Raw genomic sequence first — 21,997 nt, 5'->3', positions numbered from 1 at the left:
CTTCTGCATCTATGTGCGTCGGTCCGATGGACGTTGATTAAAGTCAGTAAATGAGTTATCACAGTAGTTTCATAAAATGTAATTTTTCACTGGTGGTTGTTTTAAACAACTCTCCAGAATCTTAGATATTAATAGCAGCTTCACCTAAATGCAAATAGGACTTGAATTCACGGCTGGATTTGTTTCAAACAGGCTGAACACTGTAAAATATTCAGCATGAGCAGAAATGATAATGTGATCAGTTGGCCTGTAATATTGAGGTCAACGCAAATTTGCAATTTGCAGTTATTTAGTTTTATAAAACTATGAATGAATCAGAACAGACCCATTGGTCTGACCTCAGCAAAGATCTTTATCCTTCTTCATTAAATATTTGCATGAACTATTAAGCCTAAAAGAAGCTCAAAGAAGTTTGAGACTACACTTAAGTTGCTCTGTTAGTAATTTTTAAAATCCTAACTTTGTGCTCTGACTCTGGTTTGTGTCTACATAGTGGAGCTTAATTTTATATTAACTTCCTGTAGAGCTGGAACAGATCTGTTAAAATTGTCACTCACCGTGCATCTTTGTGCCTGTTGTTTTTTTTGTCCAAGGCCATTGCTTTACCTCCTATTGCCAAGTGGCCTTATCAAAATGGGTTTACATTCAACACCTGGTTCAGAATGGATCCCTTGAATAACATCAACGTTGACAAGGACAAACCATATCTCTACTGGTGAGTAAACAATTATGAGTTCCATGTTTCCAGTGTCGTCAGTACGCTCTCTCTCAGGTGCTTTAAGTCTACATTACGGCTCCAGAGAGATGAAAATAACACTTTTCTGTTTTTCATCAATCTAATTGCTTTAGCTTGGATGAGGAATCATTCCCTCTCTGCAGATACCTATAAAGCTACCAGCAGCTTTATTGACAAAGCAATATGCTGTCTGATACTCTGACCTACAGTGATTTTCCCATCTAAGCAGATTATGGCTGCAACTTGTTTTTCAAGGTTAAACTAGTTTTACAGATACTATTTTTCACACACTAGCAATGCTTATGTAATGTGGTTTGTGAAAGGGTCTCATTTTTTCCAGATAGTGTTCATGAATTATAATGGAGAAAGAGAGGAATTAGGCGAGATTAGTGAGATTAAAACCCATGGAAGCATGAACTACAGCGACTGGTACTGGCTGTTACAGAGGTGGACTGCTGCAGTGGGAGGCACTGTGGAGGTATTAATTTAGATTTGAATATCTGCCACACAAGGCCCACATACCAGCTCTTGCAGGGGCTTGTGGATAATTAGTGCTAAAATCAATAACCCAAAAGTGCAGTGATGTTTTACGGCTGTTTTTTCTGTTTATGAGACGAGCTTTTGGGAGAAAATCACAGAGTACAATGGGACATATAAAAGAGTTGTGGAAGGAAATGAGATGAAAGGCTAGAGTTTACTGACGGGTTCACAGTATTTGGTCACAGATAACAGTTCAGTGTATCATCCGCTGGCTGCCACTGCTGTACCTGGATCACATAGTTCGAACGAAAGAATCTGCTCACCTTGGAAGGACTTGTTCTGCGTTTCTCTGATGTGTAACATCAAAAAGGAAAAAAAAAAAGAAGAAACACTGGCTACGCTAAGTTGTTAGTATTCATGTGGCAGCGATTCCTTACTGACAGAGTCACAAAAAGGCTGAGATATGCCAAGCTAATCCTGTTTATGCTTTGCTCCGAGGGCCTCATAGCTCAGTGGCCGGGCGTGTAGACAACAAAACAAGAACTGTATCTTCAGAAGCTGACCAAGGTTTGCTGCTTTGCACCCGATGTGCAATCACAAGCAGGTTTGTCCACTGAAGTGTCTTGGCTGGCTCCGTGATACCTCGGTGTGGGGCTCAATATCTTTCCGTCCCTGCATGCACCCCACAATATAAAAGCCCAGGCTCTCTTTATCTACCTTGACAAAGAGGTCTGTTTGTTTTAGATGATCCCCGCGGGTGGGCGGTGGTGGTGTTGGTGTGGGGCTTTGAAGGTGGTATACTGCTGTAGACCTAAAGACTGTGGGAGTGTAGTGAGTACATGTCAGCAGTGAAAAAGATGTTCAGTTCAAGCAGGGGAAGAATAGAGAAGTGTTATTGCTCGGTTGTTTGTGTGTTGCAGGGTGTGGGCTGTACAGGGTCTGCTCATATTGCATACAGTTATCTTTCATCAGTGCTGGCTTTATCTGTGGTGGCAATAAGGTCACTATTTGCTCTTCAACTGAATGTTCTGGGGTTTTTTTTACATTTGTAGCTGTTACCATGTCTGCAAAATTTGCTGTAGCTATAGTCTCACTTCAGGTTTTTTCCTGTTTTTACTGGTTAAACGTAATATCATAATTCTCATAAGACTTACCTCTCAATTACCTCTGCAAATTGCTTTGTTTCTGCATAGTGCCGGGCATTCAAAAAGTATGCTGACCCCAATCTTATTATGTAGAAGGAAGCTACTATTTCACTTCAGTTGTTGGTTTGTACGGTGTGTGCAGTATTGTTAACGAGGAAATATCCAAAAGAATATATTAACAATATGCCGACTGTGGTCAGAAACCTTCCACCTGAGTTGGGTGGAAATCTATTATATCATGTTGTTGATAAATGAATTAGGTTAACCCCATCAAGTTTACAGCCATGATAATACACAATGCATGTTTCTGTTCACAGCTTTCGTACCAGCAAGGGAATTGGGTACTCTGCACATTTTGTTGGTAACTGCTTGATCGTGACATCACTCAAGTCTAAAGGAAAGGGTTTCCAGCATTGTGTGAAGTATGATTTTCAGCCCAGGAAGGTAAGAGCACCTTTGACCTTCAATCATGCATTTCAGCTATTACACAACATATAATTTTGTGTGTTAGGCCTATATGATTTGAATATATGAATTGAATTATTGGACACTGGAGGCATACAGTGAGTAGTAGCTACTTCAAATCTAAGTGAGCCACATCTGAGCATGAGTTGCATTATACCAGCCATCGAATATCAGAATTGCACATAATTGTGGCCTGAGCTGAGAGGAAGCGGCTTTAGCCTTCATTCAAAACAAACAGTAATTACTCTGCTCTTTTAAAACAACATGCAGTTTGGGCTGCACTTAAACGTGACTCCTTACCCGCCAGCTGTTCTTTTTTCGGCATTGCAAAGTTGTATATCTACTCAAAGACCTGAAGTGTTTAAGACCCCCAGAGGAATCTCACAGGTGTAATTGGATGTAAATGTAGATGAGAAAATGAAACTTAATTTAGCGTGCAATGTCAGTGTAATGTAGCTGTCCCTGCAGAGAAGAAAACAGGCTCAAAGCATGTGTCAAACAATTAGAGCCTTCACATAACACCTGGGAACAACTACTCATCCCGTACCTACTGCCTCAGCGCAGGTATCGTTTCGTAGAAGCTCTTGGAAAATAAAACATGTTGAATTAAGCTTTTAATTGATCCTGGGTTCAGACATCTGTGGGTAAGTGCCGTTCTAAATTATCTGCAGGCTGCTTGCACTCCTCCCCTCAGCCATGAATCCTGTTTTAAGTGTCCTTACCTTTGTGTGTAGATGGCCGTAATTCCATTACACGGCTCAAAGTGCCCTTCGGGTCAAACTCATAAAGAGTGGGCACACAGTCACATAAGAGATGGACACTCTGTTGCCTCCTTCTGTGAGTGGTTGTGCCAGTCTCGCCCTTATGTAATTCATTCCAAGAGTTAACACAGTTGGCAAACGAGCATTAATTACAAGGCACTGATTGAAAATTAATGGAGAAAATGAATATAGATATCGATAGACACACACACACACACACACACACACGCACACACATGGCTAAATGAATCCCTTCGTTTTCAACTTTTCAATTCAAAGAGGCAACAAATGACCTGAGTAAGGAGAATAATTTGGAGACATTCAGTGTTAAATCAGAAGAACTGGCATCAGTGCTACAGCTGCTGCATCAGCAACGCAGAATATGGATTAAACAGAAAACCTGAATAAATAAAATGCAGCTACAAAGTCTTCTGATATGAATAATTAATGCAGTATATATGTACAGGATCTGCATTATGAAATATGATCAAAGAAATGTAAGTTTAAAACTGTTTTTTATTCTGCTGCTTTAGAAACAGCATGGATATGTTCCACTTTACTGACTTGGGAGTTGTAAAAGTTTACATTTTCACATATCAATAAACATACCCACAGGAAGGGCTTTAACGAATAATGAAAAAGAAGTCAAATCATGTCTTTCTCTTAACATACAGTTGTTTTCAGTTTCTTTGTGATTTATGTACCAACTTTTGTACCAACATGACATTTTTAAGTCACCTCTAGCTGTCGGCTTGATCTGACTCGAGTTATTGTGTCACTCCTGAATAATTACAGCCAGTACCCGACATGGCTTTGTTCAGAATGAAGAATGAGTTGTCTTGCCTCCTCTTAGCCTTTCCTGTGATCTATCAGTCACAATGTTACAGTGCAGATTTCAGATCATTTGGTGGAAAATCTCATAGCGTTGGATTTCTAGTAACTTTGAGGTTCATCTGAATTGTTTGACCAGAAATGTTGGAGATGTTGCTCAATTATCCAAACTCTGTCGTAATGTAGTCAAATTAGTTAAGTGTAAAGGCGTTCTTAGAAAATACAGGTAATGACTCACTTAACAAGTAGCCTGTTCTGTGTTTCACTTACTAAATCTTGTCAATCTGACTCTCTTCTCACCCTCAGTGGTACATGATCAGTATAGTTCACATCTACAGCCGCTGGAGGAACAGTGAAATCAGATGCTACGTCAACGGACAGCTTGTTTCCTATGGAGATATGGCATGGCACGTCAACACAAACGATGTAAGCTCTCTTCCTTGTTCTCCTCCCTGCTGTCATCTTGTCCCCCTGGTTTTGATGTTTATTGACACTGGACTGAGTGAGGCTGGCACATCGACGTTTCGCATGGCTGGAAATTGCGAGGGGGAAAAAAAATGCATGCATCATCAATAGCGCTCATTGAGCAAAATGAGTTTTACCATATAAACGTGGAATTCTCTCAGAAATATGACTGCCATTTCAGTCTTAATTTGAATACCCATTCGTCACTGAGCAGAGCTGTGCTGCAGTGGAGGATGGAATTTTTGGACAACAGATTTATGTGTAGAAAATATATGTATGTATAGAGTGAAAAATGGCTGCAGCTCAGAATATACTTCATATATGTGCACAGAGATTATAGTATCATTGTCAGCGATGATGTGACAGTGTTGCATGTTTGAGTGACTCAAAGCCAAAATGAAACTTAAAGAAGTAATATGCACTTGCACAGATGACACACATTGCCAAAGGTAGCTGGAGCTGTGTATTGAAAAGAAGATTGCTCAAATGACAGGTGGAGATGTGCACTCACTGGTCACTTCACGAGGTTCGCTTTGTTACTGCTGGGTTGGACTGCCTGAGATTCAACAAAGTGTTGGAAACATTCACCAGTGATTTTGGTCCATATGGACATGATAGCATCACGCAGTTACTGCAGACATCATGTCATTATCATGTTCAAGAAACCAGTTTGACATGATTTGAGCTTTGAGGCATGATGCGTTTTCCTGCTGGAAGTAGCCATTTGAAGATGGGTACTCTGTGGTCATAAAGAAAGGACGTGGTCAGCCACAATACGAACGAAGGCTGTGGCATTTTAATGGTGTTCAATTGGTGGGAAAATATCCCCCACATCATTGCACCACCACCAGCCTGAATAGTAGACACAAGGCAGGATGAATCCATGCTTTCATGTTCTTTATGCCAAACTGTGACCCAACCATGAGAATGTCGCAGCAGAAATCAAGACTCATATGATCAGACATTGTGTTTCCTGTCTCCCCTGCCAATTGTAGCCTCTGTGTCTGTAGTCTACTCACCTTCTCCTTCAGCCCTTGCCAACTTAGAACTAGAACTGAAGTCTGGGTAACTTCTTCACATATTTTCATTAGCTAAGTTAGCATATTTATGTGTGGTGAGTGTACTTTGTTTAGTGAAGGTTAAGCGTCACATTTTATCTATTTACTCAGTAACCAAAAGGTATCAAATCACTCAGATACAATGGGATTTTGAAAAAAGTAAAATGTAAGCTTGATCGAGAATTTAAATTCCCTATAACCAAATCTGATGTTTTTTCCTCAGCACCAGCTGTGCAGACCTTCATACTGACTGTTTCTTCTGTTGTTATTTAATTTACTGGTGCCATCATTAGTTATCCTTCAATTTTGTCCTGAATGCAATCACAGCACATATTCTCTCTATCCCAAAGGTTATATTGAGGTTTCCTGTTTTTGTAAATCACAGCTTTGTTTTCCTCTTTCCATTCGGGAATTGTCAAGGTTGACATAAAAACAGCACAGAAGGTGATGTTGTTCCAGATAGTTACATTTCTCAGCCAAAATCTAAAAAACATAACCCATTTGTGCAATCAAATGTACTTTTCTTACATTTTATCCCTCTGCCTAATTCAGCTGTGTGTGAACTTGGATATTTTGTCTTAATTCCCAAAGCATTAAATGACGTGGCCGTTTATTTCTGTGTCCCTCTTGCAGAGTTATGATAAGTGCTTCCTCGGGTCCTCTGAGACAGCAGACGCTAACAGAGTGTTCTGCGGGCAGCTAGGAGCCGTCTACGTATTCAGCGAAGCCCTCAATCCTGCTCAGATATTTGCAATTCATCAGCTAGGACCAGGCTATAAGGTATGTGCTTTAGGGTGACTAAATTAGATTACATGTGAGCAGACTGCATCACCTATCAATCTGTGAAATCAGTGCCTGGTGCTGCCCTGCTGCTGCCCTGCTGCTGCTCCTTTGCCATGTGTCTCCGTCCTGGGAGTGATGCTTTTCCTCCCGGATAAACGCCTGCATAGATTACCTTCCTCCTGGAAATAATGGCACAATACATGGGGGGAAGCAGCAGGCACTCCGAGGGGATAGAGTCTTGAGCCGACTTATATCAGCTGCAGCAGGTGTAGCACTACCAAGCTCCTTGACAAAGACCCAAAGATTGTGAATATAGACAGATGCTGACCTATCCAGGAGGGGATTCAGCTGTGAATGTTAATCATGCGGTGACAAAATATTTGGTTTGCACATTTTTATTATTTGAAGACGGAATGAGTCATTTTGGAGAGAGATTGTTGATATTCGCTGAATTTGAAATTTGGTGGCTGTTTCCTCACGGTCTGCTAGCACCCTGCTCTGTATGTGTGGGGAAAAAAAGGTTTTTTTCTACTCATCCCTTCCCCGAATGGGAAACACACAAAGTGGTTTGGACCGAGCTGCACAACAGTATTCCAGCCAATCAGCAACAGGTGGCATCCATGCTCGTGCACAGCACAAAGGGAAGGGGAAGGGGAGATAGGGACGTTAAATCTGAGATGCTAACGTGTAGCCGCATTGTGAAGAGGGAGAGATGGCATTATCAACAGTCTTCCTCCAGAATGACTCACCCCACCTTTAAACTCCAGATTTATTTATTCATTTTATTGACTCTCTATCCCCAAACATTCCACTCATCTTGAACAAGGGTGTGTCCTCAGCTTATTCTCAGGTTCAGAGACAGCTCTCTCTCTCTCTCTCTCTCTCTCTCTCTCTCTCTCTCTCTCTCTCTCTCTCTCTCTCTCTCTCTCTCTCTCTCTCACTGTCTCACTTTTTGCCTCCTGATGCTCACAAAGTGCCGCAGTTTCTTCACAGTTTTAAGCCCTGCACTCTGTCACAAATTGAGGAATGACACGCACTGCCAAATCAGCTTTGAACACAGGATGTGTCTCAGACTATTTACGATATCTCTGCCCATTTTACACCAGCTCTGTTTGCTCTCCAGCTGCTTTGAAGACAAAATTAGGCCTTCTTTCATGGCAGGAGGGCATGGTACTCTTTTGCATTGTCATTGCTGAACCTGCTCTGCTGAGAATTATGAGATGGATATTTGTGATTTCAATCATCTCTATGAATACCTGGAGATCCCCAGGAGAGCCCGTTGTTTGGTCTTTTCACTAATGGCTGGTGACTTGCCGTTTACCTCCTTAATTGTGGTTCTAGACCTTCTATTAGAGAGGTAGCACACAGCGGAGCAATCCTCCAGATTTCTCAAAATAATGAAGAGCATGTCCCAGGGAGGCAATTACCTGCAATTGATGAAGTTGGGAACAGTGTTGGTAATGGTGAGTATGATAGAGCCAGCCAAGTGAGTTGAGGAGGAAGGTCAGAGAGTTGTCAGGCCCACTGATTGGTTGCTGTAATGGGAGTGCTGTCCAGGGGACAGAAGGCTTGTCTGTTTTAATTGCAAACTGCCAGAAGAGTCTTGAGTGCAGCAGATCACAGTACACATCTGCTACAGTATGTACATTGGACTCTCATTATATCTGTTTCAGCTCAGCTCAGCTCCTCGGTCGGGGGAAACAACATCTGAGCTGATGTATGATTTATTTTCTGAACCATGGTCCTCTCATCCATGTTTGATGTTTGACACGCTTCCCCTTGCTCACACACTGTATTGAATGTAACTGTAACTTCTGCGGTTAGTTGAAATGCAGAGATTATTGCTGCCTAGGGTAACTATTTCTCCTGCACGTTGTGATTTATGGCTGTAAATCGGACAGACATGTTAGCAGAATCTGCTCCCTGGGCTCTTTTCATATTGCTGGATGTGAAATTACACTCTGAACTGAGATGGACTCGTGGTTATTTCATTTAAAGAACCAAACATCTTTTGCTGTATATTGCTGTTTCTATGACTGACTTGAAACATTCCCAGCCTTTTGGAGATAACATCAAGGGACAGCGTTGGGTCTGTAGAGTCTGAGGCTGACAGAAGATGGCTGTCATATCGGACTGTCATTCATCACTGCTGTTTTAACAGATCTCATAAGCTTTGGTGTTAGTCTAGGAAATTGTGGACTGAAGGATTCATTCAAGAGAATTGCTTCACAGCTTTGTGAGAGGTAACTCAGATTGAAGAGTACGATTCCCAGTGGATACTAGCAAACGCAGAGTTTTAGCAGGGCCTCTCAGAGTGTTTATTCTGGACAGCTATTGCTTTCCAGCTCTGGGAAATAGCCTGGTCTGGAGTCATGAAGTAACATCCGTCACAGCAATACCCAGTGACAGCTTCACTGAACACAAAGTATTAGTCAGTGAGTTGACTCGTCAAAACAATTAAGCCATGACTTAATGTCTTTTCATATGATTCACTTCGAGTTATTTCTGTCTTTGCTTTCTATCATCACTACCATATGTGTTCTACATGAGGCAGATTAGTCCATTGAATTTGTGCCAACGCTGCTCTGCAGTATGCACCACAGATTGCTGTAGAAGAGACTGAGGAGCTGCACAGTTCTGGTCCTCCCTTGTCAGGGAAGACAAATGTTCTTTCGTCGTAGAGGCCATGCAGTTATACAATGTGTGAACGTTACATGACAAGCTCATCAATGTCAAAAACATTTCAGATACTATACGGGCCAACACATGGTGTATCCCTGCAAATGTAGGCCTATTTGTAGAAAACCTGCCTGCCTTTAAATGCTGCTGTCAACCATGTCAGCGGAGCAACAACTGGAGGGTATGTAATGCCACCAAGGCTACAAAATAGGAATTGTTAAATGTTGTTTGATGTTTTTATTTGCATCAAAATACTAGTTTCCGCAGACAATCATTGGCTACACCAGGGTGACTTATGAATGTACATACCATCTGCAGCTAAAACTTCTTCTTGGGGACAGTTGCATTGTCGACTGTATTGTTTAAGTTTCATGTCAAGACCACAGTAACTGCAGCACGGGAGTGTCCCCAGCTTGGCCTGTGTCTGCCTGTTTGTTGCAGGGAGTCGGAGGGATGCCCCCAGTCAATGACAGCTTTCAGCACTGGGACAGAAAGAAGGCAACTGTGCTGTAATTCTTTTATATGACTGGCTGGTCTGTGGAATGACACTGTCATGCTACAGGGTTTGTTACTGTAGCTACAACCCATGAGATCATTATTTTCACACTGCGGCAGGGCTCGTACTAAAGTGCAGGGCACTGGAGCTTGTTATTTCTTGTCACTTGGGTTTCATGAGTAGGAACTTTTGAAGGATGTTAGAGACTACATGATGAGATGCACGCTGGCTGTTGTGTGGACTCGATCATAGCAGATGAACAAAATGCTTCATATGCTCTTTTTATCATCTGACTGGAAGGAGATATGCCATTAAATGTGGCTCAGCTGTCTCGGTTTACGGACCTCGCCTGCAAAGCTCTTGTTAGAATAAGGCTGCCAGGCAGCACTTATAGCTCCTGCAAATAAACATGGATTATGACCAACACTGTTTGGAAACAGGGTTAACTTGCCCAAAGTAGTATTAAGCTGTTTTTATACAAGCTGATTTAAATGTATTGTACAGTATTTGTAGCAGGTTTATAATATAGAGAATAATGTTGCATCTACCATCTAAAGGTCGCCACATCCTGAACATTGTGCACTTCAGAGGCACTCAGAATAGAATACACAATCATCGTACAATTTGACAACCATGTTCAGCTCACCTTTTTATCCATTTACTCCTTTACTGCAACCCAGATTTAGATGCCTTTTAGGCAGGCACATGAACCCTGTTTGATTGTGTTGCATAACATACTGTATTTATCTACAGTCCCTCTATGGCCAGATGGTTGTTTCCTCTCTGGTACTTGAGTTTTTTCTGCCTCCCTTTATCTTATCACCATCCGCTCGCTGTCCATGAGTCAGAGAGGGAAGGAAAAACATTTCTCTCTTTCATTAATAATTCAACCCTCCTGATTAGAGGATTATTAAGCATGTTCCATTCACATTGCATTGATGGGTTAATTCAGCTCATCTCTCATCCGCTAATTGATTGAGTAAATTAAGACTAGTCTGTTATCGATCAGTTATTTGTTATGTTTGCCATAATTAATGTGCTACCGAGTCACTGACTGATGGAAGCTGCAGTTCTTTTTGCACAAACATCAAATGGCTTCAGATGTTTTAAGGCATAATGAAACATATGACACAGTAAAATGTATAAGACACAGGGTTGATCCATATAAAGAATGAATTCGTCATTGCATTCAGTCACCAGTGCACAGTGTTGAGCATTCGAATAAAAAGGGTCAGGACAGCACAAGATTTGCTGTAAGGTTTAATATACGGCTGAGTGTCATTTGGTTCTAGTTTTTCTCTCTCTCTGCGCTGAAGGTGGGATACAATTAATAAATAAATCTGATTAAAAAAACATACTGAGTCTATATTGTGATCTCAACAAGTATTTGCTCAGTGTTTTGATTCAGACTCTGATTGCTTTGGATGTGATGTGACACAGTAACTCGAAGCTAAATTGCAGACTGCTGGCTTTCATTTGAAGGCGTTTCATTGGATAATCTTCTCTCGTATTTGCTCCTGTTCCATGAGTGCAAAGCATATTTGAACAGAAAAATATTTCTGCCATAAAGAAACATACGCATTGGAAAAATCTTACATCTTGCATGACACAGACTCTCTCTGTAGCCTTTTTCCATTTCAGTGGATTTTTGTGAGGATTCAGCAGTGACTGTGCTCAGCCTTGAGATTGCTTCAAAACAGGCTAGAGTGGATGGCTGGGTTAAATTAATGGAGGTAAACAATCATGTGTGGTATCAAAGCAACTCTGATCCCTCTCATCAGCCCCTGTTCCTCCTCATCATTGTACTCTGCGGTAGAACTTGGAAGATTGTCATCAAACAATGTTCCCACAGAGATAAAAAGAAAAGGCTCCTGCGTAAACAGTAGAAATGAAACAAAATGAAGCCAACTGACAAAAGATATGCAACAAATACCTACTTAACCATATAATGTCTTATGCTCCCGCACATTTCTTGCAACTTGAATGCAGATTTTCCTAAGCAGTGTAACACCACACTGCAGCTTAAGGTCACTACTTGCCCGTATACACTGATAATTTAATCGTGTTCAGAACAGTTTGCATCACTGAGAAGTAAAAATATGGTTACACTGTGTTGTTTGCAGCATTACAGGATGACAGAGATGAAAAGGATAGATTGGAATCAATGAGATGAAAGGGAAAGCGTCTAATCACTGAAAAGATGCATTTTCAAAATGTTGATATACTGCGATGCACCCAGACTGACCTCTAGAGTGGTTATTAATACGAGAAGCATCTTGTCATTTTTCATTCATGAATGGATGTTTTTAATCAAGTTATAATGAAAAGATAACACCCAAGTGGTGCTGATAGGCTGCATGTGCAGGAAGGAGCGACTCCATCTCTCACTCTCTCCACATCTTTCCTTGTTTCTCCCTTATTCTGCCTCATCTTTCCCCTTTCTCTTTTTCCCAGAGCACATTTAAGTTCAAGTCTGAGAGTGATATCCACTTAGCAGAGCATCACAAGCAGGTGTTGTATGACAGCAAGTTGGCCAGCTCTATCGCCTTCACCTACAACGCCAAGGCCACTGACGCCCAGCTCTGCCTGGAGTCCTCGCCTAAAGAAAATGCCTCCATCTTTGTGCACTCACCGCACGCCCTCATGCTACAGGTCAGTTGCTTTAATCAAAGCCAGCGCTAACTGTGTGTACGCTATCCCAGATTTTGATTCATTCATTTCCGATGCACTCGTTTTAAAATGTCGTTACAAAGGTGTGTTTTTTGGTTTGATATTATCCTCACAGGATGTAAAAGCCACAGTGACTCACTCCATCCACAGTGCCATCCACTCCATCGGGGGGATCCAGGTGCTTTTCCCACTCTTTGCGCAGATGGACTACCATCAGCTGAACGACAGCCTGGTGGAATCCACTGTATGGTGAGAAGTAGAGCTGTTGTTACTGTACAAGAGAGTTCAACTTTTTGGAAATCTGATTTGATGCCTTAGAATTTTACAGATGGAATTGTGGGTGACAAGAGCTCAGTTTGGAGTGATTGTGAATTTGATTACTTTTTGATCCTTTAATCCTGAACCCTCTTTGACTTGAATATGAGGCTGTGTTTGTGTCTGATGGAGAGAAAAACTGCAAGTAATATTAATGGCTTTCAAAAGTTGCGCAAGGTAGATTTTGGGATTGAAATCTAAATAAAAGTGGGGCTGCAGCAGTTAGGACGTCATGTCTTGTTACATATTATCGCTGCTTTGCTGGAAAACAGCAGTTTTGTTGAACCTGTCACAAGATACAGCTGAGTGCTCATTTTGTTGACATCTTGGTGATAAAGTATTAACATCCAGAATGAGAAAAGGTGTCTGTTGGACAAATAATGTGGTGATAGCAGTGTGTCTGTATCACATCTTTTTCTTGTGTGTATCAGTCAACATGTACTGTACACTGATGCCAATATATCTGTAATAGACCACTGCCTGCTTATAACACCAGCTTTGGTCAAACTGTAGTCCAGTTTTCATTACTGTCTCTACTCTCTGGTTCAGATTCATCTCATCCCCATCATCCTGAATTGGTCAGTCCAAAGCTTCCCCACTGTGCCCTGGATGGAGTCTGAGCTCTGCTCTAATCCCGTGTTAGTTCGACGACAGCAGTACGGCTAGATAGACGCAGAAGTGGCCACACAGCAGCACAAACCCCTGATGCCCAAAGCTCTGTGCCTCACTGGCTTCCTCTCATCTCTGCTCTGTCCCTCTTTCTCTCTCGCTAGCATGTCGCGGGTCTTTCCCTCTCAGAGTGTCGCTTGCTCTGTCCTTGCCTGTGTCGTCCTAAAGCCTGCTGAGCTGAGGAGTTCAAAGCTTCTGCAACAGTTAACTCTCTATAATGCCTGTGGATCTGCTGTGGCTGCTCTTAACAGCCCCCTCAAATAGTAATTAAAAAAAAAAAAACTTTAAATAACCATGTTACTCTGTTCCCCCTTAACATCCTAACAGCAGTGATATTACATCAGTCTCTACTGCTCTGCCAAATTGGAAGGAAGCTGTGCTTGCAGTAAAGGATCAGAGGCTAAACCAAGACACACAGAGCTGACTGTCACCCAGTTCTGTATGTATTCCCCTTGGCTCAGTTACAGCTGAGTTGGAGCAGTAGTTAGAAATGAGCCACTGCAAAATGACATGGTAATATGCATGTACTGTAGTTTGTATGCATGTAGTGTATGTTGGCAGGCCGGCACAGGAGCGGTTGTGCACTCGTGATTGTCGCGCTAGAGCGGAGGCCACCAGAGGATGTGAGGGAAAGCCGATTAAGAAGTGTCACTGAGCACCACTGTCACACAGCCAAAGGCTTCAACTGAAAAGCTCAGCAACAAAGAAAAAAAAATGTCTTGTGCACTGCCCCTTGAACCCCTCCCCCCACCCCATACTCATACACACACACCCTGTTACAACTTGCCCCCCAGACCACTCTCTGTCTCTAGAGAGCCCAACGAGCGAACCCTTTCTTCTGAGCTGAAGAGGGATGAAAGTGGTGAGCGAGAGTTCCCAGCTGATTGCTGACATCCTCTGAAAATGACCTTGTTTTTTCCCCTCTGCCACACTGTCTCTTCATGCTGCTGCAGTTTATGGAATTACTCCTTCACCACCTGATGAGTGTGTGAATAGATGGCTGTTTTGTCCCTGTGCGATATGTTGTGTTTTCTTCTTTTGCAGTGCCACTCTCCTGGCCTTTCTGGTTGAGCTGCTGAAGAGCTCTGTGGCCATGCAGGAGCAGATGCTGGGAGGAAAGGGCTTTTTGGTGATTGGATACCTGCTTGAGAAGGTATGGTAGGGCTTCCATTATGCATCGCAATGGTCTCCTAGCCTCAGCGACACATCAGTTCTCCGGATCTTGTTATTTCCAAATGAACCAATTTCACCTCACCCAGACAAATACTGTCTTGTTTGCACTCAGGAAATATACTAGAGGTCCAAATACACGTAGACAGATCACAGCAGCAGTTTTTTTTTTCTCACAGTGATTTGAAAAATGAATATGTCCAGCTCTTTTTTTTTTCTTGACTGAAATAATGAATGGGGAATAATACTCTGATGCCTTTTTTCCTGCTTAACTTCTTTCACTTTTGCTACTGTCAGGGTGCACTGTATCTTGTCTGCACTCTCCAGGTCTGATCTTCCATAACTTATGGAGTCCTGAACGTGTCTTTGAACTAAACAGAGCTAGAGAGACAGAGACCCCGCCACCCTGGTTTTTCCTCTCACTTCGCATCAATCTTTATTTACCCATTTTGTGATGCAGATCCAGCAGCTTGCCGGCCTCCCCAGAGTGCTGGCTCTTTTGGAGCACTGAGAAATGACTCCACTTTGTCACTCAGTGACTTGCCTGCCTGCTGGCTTCAGCTGCTGTTAACTAACAGCCAGGCAGAGTCGGCGCCTCAGAGCTGCCGTTTTTTTCTTTGCTTCCTTCCCGCTGCCAGGTTTCACGCTTTCACATATCGCACCATCTGTTCATGATCTGTTTATGCCACAACTTCCCTCCCCCCCATACCTCCATATTTCCCCTCTCTCCTGCCCTCACCAAGTCCCCACCTGGGCAGAGACCAGGTGCCAGACAGGACCTGTATCGGTATTTGTCAAAGTGAAATTCTCTGCAAAGTCAAGCCTCCACAACTCGCCCTAATTTTGTATTAACATTTTTTTTTTTTTTTTTTGATTCAGTAACTTGACAAAATGACTAAGTAGATCAATTTATCACCTATGCTAACATGCTAACTTGCTGCTGCAAGTGGAGTGGAGCACAGAAATCCAAGTGATACTTTAACTGAGCCTACGCACAGGGGAATTGACAGCATGATGCAAATAGTGAGTCATATTAGGCTGCACTCCAGTTACTAGCTTTCTTTTTTTATATCTCTGCTTCTGACCACTTCTGTGGTTTACAAATCCTTCTCCCTGTCATTCAACCCAGAATGAACCGCTTCTGTGACAGGGTCATAGATGTAGGTCTTTGTGTTACTCTCCATAATGCAGTCATTACCAAGAGGAATAAATACAGACTTGCAGCAGAGTAGGTTTGGGGATGTGGTTGTTGTTTAACATGAGTTTGTGCTTCCTCCTACAGTCATCACGTATACACATCACCAGGGCTGTGTTAGAGCATTTCCTCTCCTTTGCAAAGTATCTGGACGGTCTGACACATGGGGCACCACTGCTGAAGCAGCTGTGTGACCACATCCTGTTCAATGCCGCCATCTGGATCCACACCCCGGCCAAGGTGAGCTCCTGCAAGTAACTCCACCCATGGAGGGACAGGTGTCTGTGCATGTGTGCATCAGGCTGCATCGGATGTGTATTGGGAGCGTTCAACCACAAAAGGCTTTGGTAATCCTCTGGTTCAATCTATCTTCTTTAAGGACAGAACTGAAACTGCAAGTCCTCACATGAGCCTGTTTTTCAAAGGGAATAAGAGGTGGAAATGTTGCCTGTTGTTAAGTATGTATCCCACTGATGTACTGGTGAGATTCCTCATGGCACCAAGTGTTTGTGCAGGTGGTAATAAAATCAAGTTGGGGAGCACATACGCCAGATATGTTTCACATTCATAAGACATTAAATGGTTACAGAATTTATCACTCACTTCCACTCCCCTGTCCTCAACCTAACCAAGTTTTTTTTAAATGTTCTCCAGTTTTTCCCCCCTCCTTTTAAATAATGACCCATGAAAAAATGGGATGAGGTATATCAAAGGAGCTGAGTTTGTGTGGCAAATACATTTGCCTCAGGAATGCTGCTGGTGGGCCAAGCCATGAATAAATAAAAGGAGGAAATAAATACAAAAGTGTCTGGAGGCTTGCTTCCGACACTCCTCCAAAAGAGAGCGTAGAGAAAGAGGTAGAAGAAATGAGAGAAAAAGGTGAGGTAATGAAGTGGGTTAGAACACTTCAAGCTGCCGCGGCACAGAGAACTACGCTGCCTCCTTCCCTTGGGTCATTCCACAAAGTCCACATTACCTCTGTCCCCCATCTTCTGCATGAGGTCCAGAGAGCCAGCTGTGTGAATGATGGCTGCATGCAATATGCATTAATTACATGGGCCCACTGACCTTGTCCTAATAGATAAATATGATTTTCTAAATGCATTTTACTCCTCTGTTCTCATGGAAATTACATTACCAATTGCATGCTGTTCACTTATCTCCAGTGTTTAATTTCAATGGCCTCAAACCATATCACGTCATGCTTACATCGTAACCACACTTCATCATGACTCACATTTGACTCGTTAATATCCTATAATTTATAATATATGGGAATAAGCCTTCAATATTTATAGCTGCAGTGACTATGGTGGAATTAAGGATTCTTGTCAGGTTTGTCGCTAATTACAGAGGACATGCTAATCATCACTGAGCAGAGTGGAGCTGCAACAATTATGAAATTCAGTAATATAGGGTCAGTGGCCATTGCTACCATACATCTGCAAGGATAATAGGCTCAGCTAGTGCAATCCACCACTGTGAAATGGCTTGGTTAGTCTAAAAAGGTACATGGTACAAGGGATTAATTGCACGATGCTGTTGATGTATGCGTACGTGTGTCTTTTCCTCTACAGGTGCAGCTCTCTCTGTACACATACCTGTCTGCTGAGTTTATTGGCACGGCAACCATCTACAACACGATTCGTCGAGTGGGCACAGTGCTTCAGCTCATGCATACGCTAAAGTACTACTACTGGGCCATTAACCCTGCAGACAGCAGCGGCATCACGCCAAAGGGTCTTGGTGAGCATAAATTAAGCTCAAGCTTAAAGTTTATTTGCTTTCTTGCTGTGGTATATGATTTGATTTGATTTGGGTTGTTGTTTATATAAACCGTTTTCCATCCATCTGAAGTCTCATCCAAGTGAAACTCAGTGTTTTGGAAAGGCAATCATTGGGAGTGAACCAATCACAATCAGTGTGTGCAGTCACAAGCCTGCTCTTCCTGAAATGGCAGCAGCTACCCCCACATTTGAAATGACTCATCCTCACATAGAAGTCCTTGCCTGTCAGCTGTTAGGACCGTGGCCATCACTGGAGACGACAGTGAGGCGGACACGCCACATCAATACTGTCATCCCCCTAGGGTGCTTGGTGTGGGTGTTAGGCCTCTGAAACCTGGGCCAGTAGTATGACTGGCATCGTCTCTCTATGAAACAACAGTACGTCACTGAGCAGGCTGTGCTGGAAGTGAAAGTGTCCTTGAACTGTCATTTCCTTTTTGCTCTCCATTATTCTTTTCTGAAACTATCTGTGTTGAAGTGCAGGGGTTGTTTTATACTGGTAGAGCTCAGTTTATGCTGCACCAAGGCCTAATAAACTTCCTGAAGGTTAAAGCTTGTATTCTGACAACGTTAATGTGATCCTTGTCATACAGTCAAAGGTGTTATCTTCTAGGAAGTATTTTTTTTTTTTTACTTCCTTTGACATTGTTAGCACCACTAGGAGTTTGTATGACAAGTGAAAATCACATTTATTAACACTGCAGGATGACAGCGTTCTCACCGGCAGTGTCAGAGTTGGCTGAATATAGAAGCATTCTAGCCTATATATATATGCCACATCAAGGCACTTGGCCTACATTTTTGATGTCTTGCAGCTGGGAGTGATTCGAATTGATTTCATGCTAATAGTGGTAGTGACCTCTAGACTGAGGTTAGCCAGGATAATATGGGAACACTTATCTGTAAGTTAGGTCAGTCCACAGGCCCCTCAATCTCACTTTTCCTCATTTTAATTTGTTCCTTATCCCGTCTACTTACACTGTGCAGGGTACCTTATCCCTTCATATTCTGTGCAAGGGAACTTTACAAGACGTAATAAGAGATGAAGGCTCAACCTATCCAGAGCCCATGTACCAGGGTGATGAGCTATATTTAGCTTGGACATCAGAGGGACTTTTCTCATGACTTTATTTCTATCACGTCCACTGCGTTGGAGAGTCTTGATAGGTGTTTTGTTGCTTTCACTACTGTTGAATAATAGATTTTAATGTCAAAATCACTTGTTTGGGTTAAAATCTCTCCCTGTGTAGCCTCAGGCAATGCAGTGTGGTTCTGCTTTATACAGTAACATCACACGACCAAGGAGTCTTCTGATTTGTTTGAAGTCAGAGTCAACACTGGTTGTAAAAACACCAAAATGATACGCAGGATGTGCTACAGTGTTCTCACTGTAGTTCCTGCATTATGTCCTGTACAGGCGAGCCGAGCCCGCCACCTGCAGGGGTGGGTGTTGATGTCTGGGTTGGGTGCCAGATGAAGACAAGGTCATTGGGTGGCCGATGCCACAGTCTGTCTCCAACCTCCACCTATGTCTTGGCCTCTTGAGCACAACTCTAAATATGGTGCTAATTGTTGCTGAACTCCTGGTAGATTGTAATGGGCTGAGATTCTGGGGAGGAAATATCCAAACGGATGGCCTTCCTGCTGTAGGTAATTTTCAGAGTGGATCTGGTTCCATTGATCTGCGGTTGATTTGGCAGCTCAGTTTTTCTCTCGGTCCTTCTGAATTGAGAAATGACCAAACAAAGACACATATGAAGAGGGAGAGAGCCAAGCACATAATGAAGTGTTCAATTACAGGGACACAGAAGACATTTAAAACGGTGCTCCTCCAGCTACTGGCTCTGTTTCTGGAAGCGGCTCCTCTTTTTATTATCCACAGGTCTTAATAGAGAGTGCTATCAAATTAAAGCCATGTATCATTCGGTTATGCGCAGAATCACTGCAGGCACTCAACGACAGATGCCCATTGCTCAACTTTTGTCAGTCTGTGAAATGTCCCCACAAGCCAGCACATAATCTGTCTCAATCTCCGTCTCTCTCCCTTTGTCCCTGTCTGTGCCCTGCTTCTGTTTTACTAAATAATGAGTAATGACATGGGCAGTTAGCAAAGCTGTTTGGTCAGTCACCACTTTCAGTTCGAGCTGGTTCTGTCTTGTGCCATTACAGGAGAATTCACCAGTGACAGATATGTTGGTGCTTCAGAGGAATAATCTGATCAAGGCTTGTGGTTGATTAGATTTTTTGTGTGCCTTCATTTTGATGTATTAATCTGATGTAAGACATAAATTACTGATCACAGGGAAGTCAGGGAATAAGTTGGCACACGCATGCTCTCTCTCTCTCTCTTTTTTTTTTTTAACACTGCCTTGCTTCACATTCATACACAATACCAGTGGAAACCAGTTATTGCTGCTGCAAGTACAAACACTTGTTGCATTTGAGGTTTTTTAAAAATCATAATCATCTAATCAAACAGCCAGTGAATATTTAATTATTCTTTTTTTCTATTCAAAGGTTTGTACAAATATACAGGATGCATACTATTATATATGCTGTGACTTAATTATCATCGGTCATAAGAAGAAATAAGATTCCTGCATTAATCACGTGGACATAAATTGTTTTTCAATGAACTCCTTCTCCTTGTGCCCTTGGGATGCAGGAAGCAAAGCAATATGTGAATGAGAAACAAGAGCTGTGCGGAGCTGCTGAGCATAATTGGTCGTGAATAACTTGCATGCAGTGGCTGCGGTAATAATGTTCTTATCATCCCTTCGATGTCAGGCTCTGCCCCTGCACTGGGTTTTCCTCTCTCACTCTATTAATCAGTGTCTGGATGCAGCAGCACTCGCCATCGTCCTGCAACCTCAGGGAGCCCCATCATTGATTGCACTGACTGGCTGTTGGAGCAGCAGGATGGTCAGATGTCTGCTGCCGTTGTATCTGTCATCATGCCGCTGTCCCTGTTTCAAATGAACATGTGTCTAGCCAAGGTGGAGGTTGGAGTTTATCAGAGCTGAGAACAGAAGAAAAAGACGTTGGCAAAGTGACCGGTTTTCTCTGAAAGGCTTTTGCTGATTTGTTTGGCCCAGTCATTTAATATTTCTGCAAATGGAAAAGATTTTGTCAGTGTGTTTACACTTGTCTTGCTGCACAGAATGAACAAGATATGAATGAATGCATGCCAGGTTTTACCTTTGTGCTACAGTGATAGTGCTGCTAATCTAAAGGGGATTTTGTTCGTATTATTATTATTGTATTGTATTGTATTGTATTGTAATGTATGCCATATCCGGTATTTGCTGATGTGTCTGACTGAGTAGCTCTGTGTTTTATTGATCTGCCTGTTGCTGCAGCCCATTAGTGAGCTTACTGAGTGCATGTGCAAACACCTTTTGGTTAAAAACAAAAGAGTTCAGCATATTGAATAGGATCTGGTCATGCTGAAATTAATTCTTGTGCCAACAAAACCAATACAACAGCAGCAGCGCTGTGATGTGACAGTTAATCAATGCTTTCTGTCATATCCTGTCATTTGTCTTTATTTGCACAACACACCTACACCCTCTGACAGGGTTTGGCTTCAGATTTTAAATGAGGACAGGAATGGATTGCAATATGAGTCTGACTCACTGGTTCCCAAATTGGTCTTGCAAGGCCTGTTTGATGCTATGAGGTGTAAGAAAACTTTTTTTCCATTATTTTTTAATATGTAGTGGGCCTGTATATCAGCATTTCGTTCATTGCCGTGAAGAAAACTAAATTATTTTTCAAGTTTAGGTGATTCATCAGATATAAACTTATGAACACGAGCTGTACTGATAGCCTTTACCCTCTTCTAAACACCTCGTATTGTGTTAAAAAAGTAAGAAGTTTAAACAACCAAAGAGCTAAGAGCACAAGGCCCAAGTGTCAGAGAGAAGAAGACAGCCTATCAAGTATGTATGATTGTTCAAAATTGGAAAAAGAAGTACAGTAACACAGACTGAGAATTGCATAAAAAGTTCTTGAAAGTATCTCACCTGTGATGCAATATTCCCAGGAAATAATCATCTCAAAATGCTCGTTCTGCTCAAAATTCCTGCAGTTATTGAGTTCACTCTTCAAGTTAATTGTGCAGTTCATCAGTTGTTCTATACGCTTATTGTCATGCATTGAATATGATATGAAATATCCATAAAATCTGTCACTTAGTCAGCGGTGTTTACTTAATGACAGTAAACTGGTTCTAGAAGGAAAAAGGTGGGAAACTGCTCGTCTAACTTCAGAGTGCCAAAGTGACCTGAAGT

General features: G+C 42.2%; 1 protein-coding gene across 3 annotated transcripts in view; it reads left to right on the top strand.

The window, feature by feature from the left end:
• Positions 1–21,997, top strand: part of nbeab (neurobeachin b) — a 183,307-nt gene that overhangs the window by 46,373 nt on the left and 114,937 nt on the right. For all 3 annotated transcript variants that reach the window (XM_076734998.1, XM_076734997.1, XM_076735000.1), the window contains exons 5-13: positions 594–715; positions 2,679–2,805; positions 4,725–4,844; positions 6,575–6,721; positions 12,354–12,551; positions 12,685–12,818; positions 14,598–14,706; positions 16,006–16,158; positions 17,496–17,664. In XM_076734998.1, coding sequence (XP_076591113.1) covers positions 594–715; positions 2,679–2,805; positions 4,725–4,844; positions 6,575–6,721; positions 12,354–12,551; positions 12,685–12,818; positions 14,598–14,706; positions 16,006–16,158; positions 17,496–17,664 — 1,279 coding nt within the window. The remainder of the gene's footprint in view (positions 1–593; positions 716–2,678; positions 2,806–4,724; positions 4,845–6,574; positions 6,722–12,353; positions 12,552–12,684; positions 12,819–14,597; positions 14,707–16,005; positions 16,159–17,495; positions 17,665–21,997) is intronic.

This window comes from Chaetodon auriga, chromosome 7, assembly GCF_051107435.1.
Source record: "Chaetodon auriga isolate fChaAug3 chromosome 7, fChaAug3.hap1, whole genome shotgun sequence".
Classification (NCBI taxonomy): domain Eukaryota; kingdom Metazoa; phylum Chordata; class Actinopteri; order Chaetodontiformes; family Chaetodontidae; genus Chaetodon; species Chaetodon auriga.
This window is presented reverse-complemented; position numbering and strand designations above follow the sequence as displayed.